Source organism: Pezoporus flaviventris, unplaced genomic scaffold, assembly GCF_033815535.1.
Source record: "Pezoporus flaviventris isolate CSIRO_AGI_PZ_B2104156 unplaced genomic scaffold, CSIRO_AGI_Pfla_v1 ptg000054l, whole genome shotgun sequence".
Classification (NCBI taxonomy): Eukaryota; Metazoa; Chordata; class Aves; order Psittaciformes; family Psittacidae; genus Pezoporus; species Pezoporus flaviventris.
In genome coordinates this window covers 1,067,887-1,082,812 of record NW_026892602.1, presented here as the reverse complement: position 1 = coordinate 1,082,812, position 14,926 = coordinate 1,067,887, and the positions used below count along the sequence as shown (strand labels likewise).

Genomic DNA, 14,926 nt, shown 5'->3' with positions numbered 1-14,926 from the left:
AAACCAAGCCGTGGCAGGAACATTGGTGTCAGCAAAGCTGACCTTCAGAGCTGATTAAACTGAAAGTGAAAACAAAGATTTTTTCGTTTCATTTGGGCTTTCTATTGTTTGTCCAGGCACCAAGCTGGTCGCGTTTAACTGGGCTCTTCCAGGAAATCTTAGAGCATGTCCTCAAGCAATACTCAGAAGTGATCCTGTCTACCCAGTAAAAGTACTGACATTCTGGGTAGCTGATGTAAGGAAAAGCAGAGCTATGTGCCACTGTTGCTGAGGTACAGTGTAACAGCTAATGAGGGTGTGCAGCCAGCTGTAACAGACTTGGGTGGTAGAAAGCTTAATTTGAAAACTCTGCAGATGTACCTGCTTTTTCTTGGAAAAAGTTACCGATTCAGTTTAGAGGAATATCAATGGTTTGAGTTACACAGTAACAAACCTGAAAACATGCTTGCTTTTCCAAAAGTTTTTCTGTATCCTCTGCCCCGACTATGTCAGTTGGCTTCATAGTAAATATTATGCTTTTATGTTGAGCTTGTCTTTTATCTTCAGACTATCAGAGCTGTAGCAGTGCTTATGAAGCAGCTGATACTGAAGGGCTCCTTACCTCAAAGGGGTCTGTCTTTTCAAACCCAAGACTTGCAAAGCTGATGCTGAAATAAAGAATTCAATTTTTAGGGAACAGGAAACATCAGAGAGTATTGCTTACTTAATTGGGAGTATTCTTTCCTCCACAGTGTTGAACATCCATGTTCAGTTGTGGCTGTACTGAAAACATACCTGTGATTTGTGGTAAACACTTGCAAGAATACCTTTATTAGACTAATATGGCATGTTATGAGTTTTATAAAAGAGTACAAATGTTCCATGCAATGACTCCATCATCTGTCCCTCCCGCATCTACACTGAAAATACGTCAAACTTAGCATTGTCTCTGTGGGTAGAGCAATGATTTTTTTTTTTTCTTCAAGTCAGCATATTGCCAGCATCCTCCGTCGCAGCAGACCAGCAGTGGAGGACTTCTCAGCACATAACTGAATGCTGCAGTCGTATTTTGTGTCTGTGCCATTGTATTGGCACAAAGTGGAGTGGGTGTCAGATTTACTAGACTGAGTCCATTTAGGCTGGTCCACTGAATTCTGTGTGCTTGCTGTGATGGAGATTCAAAAAGAACACTAATGCGACAATAAGGAACCTTTCAGGAAAAAATGGAAAGAATTAAAATTACAAGACACTATCAAGAGACACCAGTGTCTTAATTCTAGAGAGCAGCTTGTTGGTTTGTGCACTAAATAAGGAGGGTTTCTGTGACTTCAGAAAATTTAAGCTATACTGGGAAGATAATGGGGTATTGCAGTGAGACAATGCGTTTTACTCTCTGGACAGAGCTAAGGATTCGCACAAGGAATATGGTTTTGCTGCTGTTCTTTAGGAGTAGATATACTGGTAAAATGCATTGCAGCAATTTTATACTGTCTTATACATTTCCTATTAAACAGCCCAGCTACACCGGTGAGTTGGGTCCTCCAGGTCGCAGCTCATTGGACAGCGTGGAGATGGTGTATGCTCGTCAGGTGAGTAGAAATAAAAGAAGAAACATAGTTAAATACTGCTTTCTACAATGAGATGGGGAAAAGACAGCTTTGTGAGCATAGTGTGTGAGAAAATATGGTAGCTAAAGCCTGCAAATATCTGCCTGGAGTTAAAAAGCAATTGGAAAATACAAAAATTTAGCCTGACTTCTTAGAAATGTACTGACCTGTCTGCTACATGAATTTTTTGTCAGAAGGAGATTCTGAACACCATTATGACTGTAGAAATCATTTATGCATGTATAGTAAACTCTTTTCACCTTTCAAAAAAAAAAAAAGGCAAAAAAAAAAGGCTTTTTTACAATTCATGTCAGTACGTAATTGTACACAATAAAGACTTTATATTCCCTTTATGCTCACACAGAATCATAGAATGGTGTGGGTTGGAGGTGACCTGTGGAAGATCATTATTCTGATGTGTGCATGCAAGAAAAAACATGCTGAAGTATTAATCCTGATGTTTCTCAAATTATATCCTATTTTAGTGGCATAACATATGAGCAGCTTTTGTGCATCAGCTATGAGTTAATGTCTGGTAGCATTAGGCTCCCTCTGAAAATTTTCAGGGAAAAGAGATGAACCTTTACATGAGCAATTTGTTACTTTTGTTATATGAGATGATCTGTTTACCAGCACTGTTGGAAACAAAATGAAAGAGAAGCACTTGACTTTTCAAAATGGAATATCTGAAATGACACAGACAAAGCCTTGCCTAATCTGCACAAATTACTGTTATTGTGGGCATTGGCTTAGTCTTTGCTGAGCCAGATAGCAGCTTGTACAGCTGCTTTTTTCTATCTGCCTTCAGTTATGGGAACTATGAAGTAATGAGTCACAAAATGAGGTTGGTGATGTGCTGATACAGTGTACGTTTGATTTAGTGGATCTAAATAGTACAGTAATACCTAAAGGGGATGACAAGAAATCTGGAGAGGGGCTTCTGACAAGGGCCTGTAGGGACAGGACAGAATGGCTCTAAACTGACAGGGGGAAGATTGAGATGAGAACTTAGGAAGAAGTTCTTCCTGTGAGGGTGGTGAGGCCCTGGCACAGGTTACCCAGAGAAACTGTGGCTGCCCCATCCCTGGCAGTGATCAAGGCCAAGTTGGATGGGGTTTGGAGCAACCTGCTCTAGTGGAAGGTCCCTGCCTGTGGCAGGGTTGGAACTGGATGAGCTTTGAGGTCCCTTCCAACCCAAATCAGTCTGTGATTAATTTGTTTCATATCTCGTGTAACATACCTGCATTAAGGGTCTTCCTTATAGCATAATTATGTCTGTACTTTGAGGCTCTTGACATTATTCCCTGATTATTTTGTGAATATGGGAAGCCCAACCTCTCAAGCAGTACTAGTTCCAGGGGTGCTGGAGATGAGGCAGTCCATACTATTTCAGTTTATTAGCAGTCATGAATATGTTTTAATTAGGCTGAAATAATTAATTGTTCTTCATGGATAGCTCAGGCTGTTTCGTAGAAACATGGTGATTTCACTGATGCTAGGTTCTATTTGCACTGCATCTTGAAGAAGTAGCAAGTACAAAAGGGACTTAAAGTACAATGTCGCTACCTTTCTAGTTTTGAGAATTATTATTTTCAGATGTAGCTGGAAGGTTTTCAGGCTGAGAGTGAATAAATAATAGTAGAAGCAGCTAAATTAAGGCAATATTTAAATCAAACCTTGGAGTGTGTGTGTATGTACAAGTTTGGAAGGGCCATGTTTCTGTTCCATTTGCTTGTGTCTGTTGGATTTCCCTGAATACTGCCATAAACCAGCAAAATAGTTTCTTTTGTATCAGCAAATAGGAGGCTGCCATGCAGGGGAATATCACAGCCGTCTAATGGTTGTGTCTGTTCTTTGTCTTTCAACAACTAGCTACAATTAGTCCAACTGGGCATTCAGCACAGTGCTTTGCCATGCAGAACCCCTGAACAGCTGGATTGCTGCTGGCTTCAGTGTGTTGTGGAAGGGTGGTTGCTGCCAGTGCCCATTCCTCTTGTGCTAAATTAGAGGGGGCTAATGTGGGAGGGAAGCAGAAGGGACACCGTTTTTGAAGCCTGGTTCAGATTTTGCTGCTGTAGCTGGGGAGGAAGAAGGGGAGCAATATGTACTGTTAAGCTTGCTTATTTTCAATATGTTTCAGATTTATATTTATAATGAGAAGATAGTGAATGGACATCTGCAGCCTAACCTGGTGGACCTTTTCGCTGCTGTTGCAGAACTAGATGATAAGGTACTGCCAGTGAGTTAACATAAGGAAATGTGTTCAATCTGGTTTCAGCTGTGATTAGCAGCCTGCTGACATCGGTGGAAAAATACTGATATTGCCAAAAAGAATTGCATGGCTCCACAGAAAACACAGAGCCAATACCGGAATCGTCTCTAGTACAGCAGGGCCCACCTGTGATGTAATTGGTCACGGAGAAAATTTCTTAATGCAGTGAAAAAGTAAAGATCCTGTTTTCACTGAGGTGTCTCATCATGGGCAATGCACTGTTGGGGGCAGCAGGAGAGGGCAGGGGAAATTGCTTTTCATTTTAAATGATTTCTGTTACATTTGGTTTTCAAAACATCATCTCTTAATATCTATTGAATGTATTTAGTTGTATGTGAAGGGTCTTCAATTAGACCATGCTAGAGCTGAAGTAGGCTCCCTTAGCAAAGCTTAAAGCCCCTAGGACTGACTTTATATCAATGATCTACCTGCTTTGCTTATTCTTTTCTTTAATTGCTTTACCTTGATCTGCCCCCCAAAAAAGTAACACCTAAATGCACAAACCTGGCCACCTTTGACTTAGCAAATGGGGAGAGCAAAAATTGCTCAGAAGCAGAGGTGCAAATGCTTCAATCAGATCTGAATTACACATGTGCATCTTTGCTTTGACCAGCTGCGTTCATTTTGCTGGGGACAACTGAGTTTGAGAGTTCTTGCTGCTTTGAAGCACTGAGATCAAGCACCTGCCCTTGCTGAAGCCAACAGTGCTCTTATTTCTCAGTATTCTGCTGTTGCAGCAGGGATACCATAGTCCTGCAGACACTGATAGGTTCTTGTCCTTGTAAATGAGGAGACCTGGATGACTTTCAACCCTTTTTTCAAAACCTAGTCTTTGTCCAAGTGATAAGTGTCCTTCAGATATTTCTTTGTGCAGTTGATAACACAGCCTTCCAGCAGCAGCCAGAGCAATTGCTTACATGAAAAGCTGATGCTGCTGTGGTATTTATTGAGCGGGAAGTCTGAACTGGAAATGGGCAAGGAGTTTGAGTACCAAGTATGCAGCCTAGGTTTGGAAATCAGTGTTGATCCTGGGTGACAGTTGCAGGTGCAATATTTATAGCCATCTTCTTGCACAAGAATTATGCAGAGAAGCCTGGGAAATTGGAATTCTGCAGGACAGAAGTGACTTACCTTCATGACTGCATCCAGTATCTCCATCGCAAATCTAAATTGACATAACTTTTGTGGGTTTATGCTTTTCATAAGCATCAGAATACCATGTAGCTCAGAACAGTGCTGTTGTTCACCTCTGTACTCATCACTGTTGCATGGAATGGCTTGTTCACAGAACATCTCTGAGATGTGGGCCATGGTGAAACAAATGACTGATGTTACCCTGGTTCCTGCTAGTGATGCCTTGAAAGTCCGGACCAGTATGGAAGTGCGAATGGAATTTGTGAGGCAGGCTCTGCAGTACCTTGAACAAAGGTAAGGCGAATGCTCTGGGTAGCACAGTTTAATAGAGTTCCCTAATAATAAACTAGAATGACTTTAATGCAACACAAACATATTAACAGGTCAGCTACCATGTGCTGCTCACAGAAGCATCTGTTGCCTGTCTTTTCTGTTCTGCAGGGCTTAAAGCAGGCACTTGAATATAAAGCTGTTCTAGCTAAAAACTGTTCTAGTTAAAAACTGTTCTAGTTAAGAAGACTGATCCATGGGGAGGTTGTTTAGAAGACACAAGACCTTTTACTCTTTTTCCCATGTTGCCCTTAAATATTCTATGGCTGCATGGTCATAGTGAAGATTTTTTCACTTGTGGAAAGAGATCTATTTCCCCTCAGCAAAAACATTCCCCTTTTCCATATACTCCCTTTCCAATTGCTGGGCACTGCCAGCAGCTAGGACTGGGAGGAAATGAGGAAAGCACTGGGGACAAACCTGGTGCAATGAGTCAGGTTCTGATCATGCCATTTTCTATACTGAAAGGTTTGGCTAGGACTTGAAGAAGCTGAAGCTGGGACATCTGTCAATGATTTTCAGACTCTGGGAAGTGGTTTACTGTCTGTATTGGCAAGTATCATGGGGCCTATGCTCCTTGACCAAGACCATAGTTGGAGAACTGCAGGCTATGGAGCAGCCCAAAGCTAGAAAGACTTTTTAGCAGGGCCTTTTGCAACAAGATGAGGGGTGATAGTTTTAAACTGAAAGAGGGAGATTCAGGCTGTAAGTGAGGAAGAGTTTTTTTTGCAATGAGTGTGGTAAGATACTGGCCCAGGTTGCCTAGGGAGGTGGTGGATGCACCATCCCTGGGGATATTCAAGGCTAGGCTGGATGTAGTTCTGAGCAACCTGATCTAGTTGAGGATGTCCGTGCTCATTGCAGGATCCCTTCCAACCCAAACCATTACCTGTGATGCTGTTCTATGATTCTGTGAATCCCTGGGTGTCTGTATTACCTATTCACTGCACATGTGGATACTGCAGCAGTGTAGCTGCCGATGCCAGCAGACTGGTTCAGCAGCGCGAAGCAAACAATAGCTGTAGTGCAGTACGCAGGCATTTGTTACGGATACAGATCTGCCATCTGAGCACAGCAAGTGCTGCACTCTGATACAGCACACTGCGAAGAAATGTTATCGCCTCTTCTTGGCCTCTGACAGTAGGTAGCCACACCTCATCAGCACTCCTTGCCACCTGGGATGGTGGCAGTGTGCCTGCCTCTGCACAGACCATTGACACATCAGAAGCATCTTCTGTTTCCAGTTCTTCCATCTCAGCAGCATGCAATGAGCCAGTGACTTAACCCGATTTGCCGGATATCTGATGTGCTAGATTGTCAGAGTGCTGTTGTCTGCTAACTAAAATTAGGAATTAGTTGCATATTGTTGCCTCTGAATTGTGGAAATTGGGCCCTTCAGCCTTGATTTTTTTGGAAAAAAGGAAAACTAAAACCAAGCCACAACCAAACAAACCACAACCAGAAAAAAAAACCCAAACAAAAAAAAAAAAAAACAACAAGAAACAACAACAAAAAAACAACCAACCAACCAAAAAACACAACAAAACAAACAAAAACAGAATTAAAAAAAAAACAAACTAACCCTGTGCCTTGCTTTGAAGCTTTTCTTTCCTACCAGGACTTGGCCAACACTGAGGTGTTTCAATGCTCACTAGGCCCTCACAGGTACAAGGACGAGATGTAATGCTTTTCTTGCATTAGCTGCTTTGGAGTACTGTGGTCTTAAGCCCTGAGGATCATGTGCTTAACTCTGCCATAATGTTAGTTATGAGGATTGAGTGATACTTGCCTACATTTTGCATAGCCTTTCAGTTTTATTGTCTGGTGGTACAGTGTTTGCAGAGAAAAAAAATGGAATTAAATGTAAGTTATTGTTGCTCCTTCAATGTATTTCTTCAATGTACAGACTTTCAAAACTCCTCCTCCTAAACATGAAAATTTGTTAAATTGATCTGCCTTCATTGAAGGCTTTGATGGTTTATTTTAGAAGGTGTTCTCAAAACTGCCTTTACCAGTTGCTTTTCTCTAAAGTCCCCTTTTCTCTGATTTTCTCCTAGTAAGTCCATGGCCCTAAGGTTTATATTTGTCCTTGGGGCAGGGAGGAAAGACAAACACATCTGTGGTGTTTTGTGATATTCTTTCATGACAGGATTGATAGTTAAAGTGTTAGGATGGGAAGGCTTTTTGCCAGTTAGCTAATTGAGTTTAACGTAGTACTAAGAGAACTTAATGAGAAGAACCTCATAATACAGAGTTGAACCTGGAGCAGTCCCCCACTGGCTACAAACATGGTGTCTCTTGAGACTGCTGACCACAAGGATCTTCCTAAATGGTCAGAAATGTTTGCCTCATTTTGTTGTAGTGATACTGTTTGAACATAAAGGTAATTAGCTTTAAATTGCTAATTCTGTTGGATCTGAAAGGCAGCGGGTGTTTTTGCAGCAAGTGTATTTCAGTCTGCTCATGTTTGTTTTGCTTGTGTTTTTCAGTTACAAAAACTACACTTTTGTGACAGTCTTTGGAAACTTGCACCAGGCTCAGCTGGGTGGTGTCCCAGGGACCTTCCAACTAGTCTGCAGCTTCCTGAACATCAAACTCCCTGCGCCTGTCCCTGGTCTCCAGGTATGTCCATCACTTTTATCCAGTGAGCTAAAATAATAACACAAATCTGTTTGCTCCAGCACAGCCAGGAAACTAGTGCACCCTCCAGTGTTTTTTCTGTTGTTTAAACTGCAGGCTGTTTTTCTGAGCAACCTGATCTAGTCGAAGATATCCCTGTTTACTGCACGAGGGTTGGACTAGATGAGCTTTAAAGGTCCTTTCCAACCCAAACTATTCTGTGATTCTCTGATTCCTCCTCCTGCATTTTTTCATTAGGAAAATGTAAGATAGGAGACAATCACTTTGAATTCAGAGCTACTCCTGAAGCAGGGTGGTACTCAGTAGTTTCAGTTCTAAATTCTAGAAATTATGGTCTCTTCTGGTGGTCTTTATAGAGATCAACATGCAAGTATTAAAATATGATGATTCAAAAAATATGATGATTCAAAAAATATGATGATTCAAAAAATATGATGATTCAGAAAAGCAGTAACTTAGTCTCCCTGTTTTGTTTCAACTCTTTTTCTTTTTTTTTTTTATGCTTATTGTAAAATGCTGATACCAGTTACTGATGACTAAATATGTAATGAATTAATCTTAACTGTAGCCTGAGCCTTTAATTTGGGAATCTGCATAAAATCTTATTCATCTGCACATAGTAGAAAGTGCATAGCTGTGCACCTACAAAATTACCAGGTAGGCAGTCTGGGTTGAAAAAGTAAAGTTAAAAAAAAAATTGTAACATTGGAGACTGCATAGTTGAGTCTAGCTGTCCTTTTATTGCTTGCTGAGATCTGGGATTGGTTTGGTATCTCTCTGTTCCAGTACAAATGATTTTACTACCTCAGTGGTCTAATCCAAATCTGCTTCCTGGGTGGAGAGGATATTGTATGATCGTATGCTAGTTCTGGGCTTGTCAAAACTGTAATCTGGGTAAACAGAAGAGTGTTCCATCCTTTGTTGTAGGATGTGCACAGTTTTCACGGGACTTAAACCTCATGACCTCTGGCTTCTGTAAGAGAAACAGAATTTTTTACCAAAATCAGTGTGTCCATATAAGGTCAGAAATAATGAGTGAGGCAAATAGTAAAAAAAAAATAATTAAAATATGCTGCTTTTGAAGAATGTTAATTATTTCTTACTCTATTTTCAGGATGGTGAGGTAGAAGGACGTCCTGTCTGGGCACTGATTTACTACTGCATGCGATGTGGAGATTTGACTGCAGCCATGCATGTGGTGAAACGGGCACAGCATCAGCTGGGAGAGTTTAAAACCTGGTTCCAGGAGTACATGCACAGTAAAGATAGAAGGTAACTGGGGACTAGGAGAAGTACTAGGAAAGATCTTTGTGAGTGGTGGGAATTGCTGTGGAGTAATGAAATAATCAGTGGCTTGGTAGAAAGAGAAGCAGCTCAGGTCTCTTCTGGTGGTGATAGATGCCTGGTGTTTATATTACCTATCTAAAGTGCATACAAGAAGTGTGAGTATTTTAATTTGTGGCTTTTTAGTCTAGAAATTTTCATAGAAAAAGAGTTGTTTTAAAATATGCAAAGATTTACATGTCAAAAATAATACAGTGGTGTAGTTTTGCTTTTTTACCATAGGATCTGCTCTGCATAACAGTAGGATTCTGCATACAGTAGATCAGGTTTAATCTACTGTCACAAATCCCGTGTCTTTTTATTTCCAACATGGCTTAATTTGGTTGAATTTCCTCTGGGGAATGCTTTTTCTGCGTGTATTTTCATGATAATGCTGCATGATAAAAGCAAGTAGTGTTTGTTAGGGGGCTTTAGAGGCATTCACTCTCACATTCTTGCAAGTAGTTGAGTCAGTGCAGCTTAAGATGTGCTCTGAACTCTGCTGTAGAGGTTTAGGTGATCTTTTTTATCTTTCCACTTGCAGTGAATTTCAGATCAGTGCCTGGTCAGCTATTGTATTATAACTCTGCTCCCATGTGTGAACATGGCATTGTGCTAAGGTGCTGGCTGAAACTGAGGGAAGCCAGAGGGTCCTGCTGAGTGCAAGGACATGAACTCATAATACCCCACCTCAGCCTACAATAGTTTCATTCATATGTGGGAAGCCCTTATCCTGCAACATGTTGAATGCATTGGCCTTTTTAGGTACGAAAATGTGAACAAGAAGATATCTGTGTGTCTTAGAGAGGGGAAAAAGGATCAAAGTGTCATTTACTGAGTGTATGCCATGCTATTCTATAAATTACCCTGGTTTGTAGAGAATATCTAGGAGTGCTCATTATAACAAGATTGTTCCAGAAACCTTAGGGAAGGCACTGTCCTTGTTTTCATTACAAACATTTTAATGATAAAGAGCATAATTGACTTATATGGGTTTTATTACAGCTATCAAAAGGTACTCTTCCTGCAGATTTGACAGACAATGTGAGAAAAACAAGGTCTAGGAAAACACTTTGATTCAGTTCTAAAAAATTCTCTGCAAGAGGTACAAGAAATAGAATGACAAAGAACATTGTGACAGTATTTATTATTTTCTTTTTTTTTTATTATTATTATTTATTATTAAAGTGTCTCTCCTAAAAGACTTCATGGTACAACTACCTGCTCACTTTTTAGTTATTAACCCAAAGACTTTGTGAGCTCTTTTTTTGAAGTGATGAAGTAGCAGAGTCAGACTAAAATGGCTTGTCTACCACAATATTAACACACCCTAAAAAGGCTGTCATCTTTTTTTTTTTTCCTGCAGTAGGTATTTGAAGATGATCCTCCATAACTTTAATTAGATATTTAAATTCACATGTGCAGAATCTTGACCTGCAGATATAAATAGAAGGTGCAAGAAATATAAGACGGTGCTTACTGTCATTATGCCCTTTCTGTGCATGTGCACCTACTTACATTGGTTTGTGTCCAGTTTTCCTCATACAGGGAAAGATGGGTTTCATGTCTTTTCTATCCATGTGTTGGGTTTTTTTGACTCTTTTTCCCCTTAGACTGTCTCCTGCCACAGAAAATAAGCTGCGTCTTCACTACAGACGAGCTCTGAGAAATAACACGGACCCCTACAAAAGGGCTGTTTACTGTATTATTGGCCGTTGTGACATTACAGATAACCAGAGTGAAGTTGCTGATAAAACAGAAGATTATCTTTGGCTAAAAGTAAGTGTGGTGGTGGGGTTGTATTGCTGTTTGTTGGTTTTTGGGGTTTGCATCCTCAAGGAAAGAGAGATCTATCTGTCTGAGAATAAATGGCATTTAATGGGAAGGTGTTTTCCTCCTGTTCTTCGCTGTGAGGGCAGTCAGACATTGGAATAGGGTGCCCACAGAGGCTCTGGCTGCCCCATCCCTGGCAGTGTTCAAAGCCAGGATGAACGGGGCTTTGAGCAACTTGGTCTAGTGGGAGGTTTCCCTACCCATGGCAGGGGGTTGGAACTAGATAATCTTTAAGTCCCCTTCCAACCCGAACCATTCTGTGATTCTTTAAGAGCAGGTGTAAATGGTATTGCATTTCTACAATGCTCTGCTGACCTACCTCCTTCTAGATGGGGTGTTCTGCATCAGTGTAAGGCATCCAACTTGACCTTGGGGTGGTGAAGGGCTGGGAACCTGATTCTCAGGGTTGCTCTATTACCCTCTGTGCTCTCAGGTGTTAATTTGGGGACACTTGTCTTTTTGGAAGTGTCATGTTCTACATTTGACACTGATCTTTGTCAGCTGTTTTTACAAATAGTGTTAGCTTGATGCAGTGAGGATCCTTTTGAATTTTCCTTTCTGGTTGGATTATAGCTGAAATGTTGGGGTCCATTGGAAGTAGACGCTGTCAATATTTACTGCAGTACAAAGTCCTTATAGTTTTGGTGGGAGCATGAGAGGTACCGGTCAGTACCCATTTCTCCCCTTTATCTGAAAGAGCGAGTAGAATGAGGTATTTGTTAAGACTGGGTAAAAAAAAAAGTAATGCTTTTAATTACTGCTTGCATATTCAGAGTCCCAGCATCAGAGTTTGATGGCATGGACAGATAGAGAAGGACCCTCTGGGTTATATCTGCATAGATTTCTGCTGTTGCTATGTTAGAGATCTTTACTTTCCAGCAATGGATCCACCTGATGTTGTGACTAGAAGTAGTTTCTACTCAGTTGGTCCAATCTTAGGAGGGGCTGCTGATGGAACAAATATATTCTGAGTGCATACCTTGTGCAAGATGAAGTTGAAAGATCTGTGCTTATTTTTTTGGTTGACTTTTTTAGCTGAACCAGGTGTGTTTTGATGATGATGGTGCAAGTTCTCCACAAGACCGACTAACATTATCACAGTTCCAGAAGCAGCTTCTAGAAGACTATGGTAAGAAACCACAGAGGTGTGTTGCTTGGGGCTCTGCTTTTCCGCTTAGGGCTCTTTCCAAATTCTTGCTTCCCTAGAGCAATGGCAGACTTCAGGAGGACACGATGAATGAGTCCTGTCCCCAGCAATCCAGAGAGTGAATATTCATCTGTGAACAGCACTGCTGCTATTTGTACTTCATTTGTACTAAATTATAGATTGCCTTTTTTCTCACCATAAATATGCTAAGGTCTTCTAAGAAAACTTCCAACTTCTGAAATACAGAACAGGAAAGCAATCATTACCTAATGTAGGCATGTGTTTCCAATGCTTTTTCCGTGTGCGTCTTGTTCATTGTTTCCCTTACATTCAAGTAATTTTCTGGGGCCCCAAATCACAGTTCCTTCCACTTCAGAAAGTGTCCACAGCCCAACAGACTGTCTTTTCCCTTAATCGTCTTCCAACCAATCAAAATGAGCTCACTTGAACTATCCAAAACGTACAGAATTTGATTCTCCACACCTTCTACTTTGGAGTGTTGCTCACCCAGATAAAAAAGTGTGGAAAAGAAATAAAATAAGCTACCATTGGTGTTGCTGAATAGGAAAATCCAGGGGTGTAACCTTTTCTGTACCTCTTGGCATAAGTATAAATGAAGGCAAAAAGCTGTGGTCTTTAAACAGTTTATTGCATCTATCGAAGTTGATGTTCATTGTCTTAAAGAGCAAAGCAGCTTTTCTTATCTCTTTCACTTCCTGAATATGTCTTTATGCTGTGGTCTTTTGCAATCTATTTTCAATGAAACAGCTATAGGTAAGGCACCAGTGTGTGATTAGGTATTCACTTTTGTCTAGGGTGTTTATTTCAGTTGGCACTAAATAAACAATAATGATGTACTGTGACAGGAAACAACTCTGTCAATGATCTGTGATTGCAAAATCATTTTGACTTAAGGCTCTGTGTGTGTTTTGTGTTTTTTTTTTTCAGGTGAATCACATTTTGCAGTGAACCAGCAGCCTTTCCTCTACTTCCAAGTATTGTTCTTGACAGCACAGTTTGAAGCTGCAATTGCTTTTCTCTTCCGGATGGAGCGCTTGCGTTGTCATGCTGTTCATGTTGCTTTGGTCATGTTTGAGTTAAAATTGCTCCTGAAATCTTCTGGGCAGAGTGCACAGCTGTGTAAGTCCTGCACATTGACTTGACAATAAAGGAGTATTTTCTGTGCCCTTGAGAGTACCCTGTAGACACTGCAGGTCTGTATAATTGATCAAACAAGCAGTGTTTATCAGCACAATCTCCTAAAAGTTAATGGTTTTAGTTGCATTAGAACTCTGGATCATGGCTCTGCCTTATTTCAGGTGAAGATCAGAGAAACATTTCCTGGCACTAGCTTCTTTAATGGTGTTGTTTCTGACATTGCAGTAAGCCACGAAGCTGGTGACCCTCCTGGTGTAAGGCGTCTGAATTTTGTGCGGCTCTTGATGCTTTACACCCGTAAGTTTGAATCAACAGATCCAAGGGAAGCCCTGCAGTATTTTTACTTTCTCAGGTAGGGGCTAATATGTGTCTCTAGATTTTCTCCTAGCTATTAAGAATGATTAAGCAGTACCTAAGAAGTCCTCTGAAACAGAAGTTCCTTCCTCCTTCCCTTTCTTTTGTAGGAATGAGAAGGACAGCCAAGGAGAGAACATGTTCTTGCGTTGCGTTAGTGAAATAGTAATTGAAAGCAGAGAGGTATGTTTGGCCATGTTTTGCCTTCCTCATTTAAACTGGCATTTGTTTCTTCATTGACATCTTTAGCAGGCAGGATAGCCTGAAATGGTTTTTACACTTTCTGCGTGATGCGGGTGTAGGTGATGGGAAATCTCACAATGACCATGTGATCAAGATACTTAGTAAGTTTCTCCTGTTGTTAATATACAGATAATGTTGACATCCATCACTGGTTTTTATTCATCCATGACTGCATCTTTGTACTTAGTAAATAGGTTGTGAAATATGTGCAGTTCATCCCTCTGTTTTTGTTCTTTTTTTTCTTACTTTACATCTGTGTGGACATAGTTTGATATGATTCTTGGAAAGTTGGAAAACGATGGGAGTAGAAAGGTGAGTTGACAATTTATATTTTACATATAAAGTAGAAACTGTGATTTCCAAGCTAGTCATGAGACTATCTTGCTTTTCTTTATTTTTCGCTAGCTAAAATATCACTGTGTTTGAATATGTACAAGTCCTCAAAGTATGAGATCCTTTTACAGAATAGTACAGATCTACAGAATAAGACTGAATTTCAGGTCAGGAACTGCAGGGCAAAGAGTGTCCCTACAGACAGCCAGTGTAACTAAAGAAACAGGTGGCATCAGGTAACTTCAGCGAGGTCTGAATTTCATTTTTATAGTATGAAATGGAATTCAGCACACATTAGTAAAAAGCAGTTACCAAAAATTGATTGCTTGTAAGTGGGTGGGAGATTATTCTGTTAACTGAGGTGTGTGTGTAAAAACTATCTATATGACATTATCCTCATTCACTTCAGAGGAGAAATGTATTACAGCCCGTTACAAATTCTTTTAGGGAAGGGAGCAAGCGCTAAAAGACCTCAGACGTAGCCACAACTGATCTGTCCTCTCTGTAGAGATGAGGGTGAATATTAGATCAAAGAGCAGCTGGTTTTAGTTGTGATGGATTTTGCATCTGCTT

General features: G+C 40.5%; 1 protein-coding gene across 3 annotated transcripts in view; it reads left to right on the top strand.

Annotated features, from left to right (window-relative positions):
* NUP93 (nucleoporin 93) overlaps nt 1–14,926 on the top strand; it is an 83,064-nt gene that overhangs the window by 57,821 nt on the left and 10,317 nt on the right. For all 3 annotated transcript variants that reach the window (XM_061468960.1, XM_061468962.1, XM_061468961.1), the window contains 11 exons: nt 1,494–1,568; nt 3,727–3,816; nt 5,147–5,286; nt 7,812–7,944; nt 9,077–9,234; nt 10,899–11,064; nt 12,154–12,247; nt 13,214–13,405; nt 13,649–13,775; nt 13,888–13,960; nt 14,288–14,332. In XM_061468960.1, coding sequence (XP_061324944.1) covers nt 1,494–1,568; nt 3,727–3,816; nt 5,147–5,286; nt 7,812–7,944; nt 9,077–9,234; nt 10,899–11,064; nt 12,154–12,247; nt 13,214–13,405; nt 13,649–13,775; nt 13,888–13,960; nt 14,288–14,332 — 1,293 coding nt within the window. The remainder of the gene's footprint in view (nt 1–1,493; nt 1,569–3,726; nt 3,817–5,146; nt 5,287–7,811; nt 7,945–9,076; nt 9,235–10,898; nt 11,065–12,153; nt 12,248–13,213; nt 13,406–13,648; nt 13,776–13,887; nt 13,961–14,287; nt 14,333–14,926) is intronic.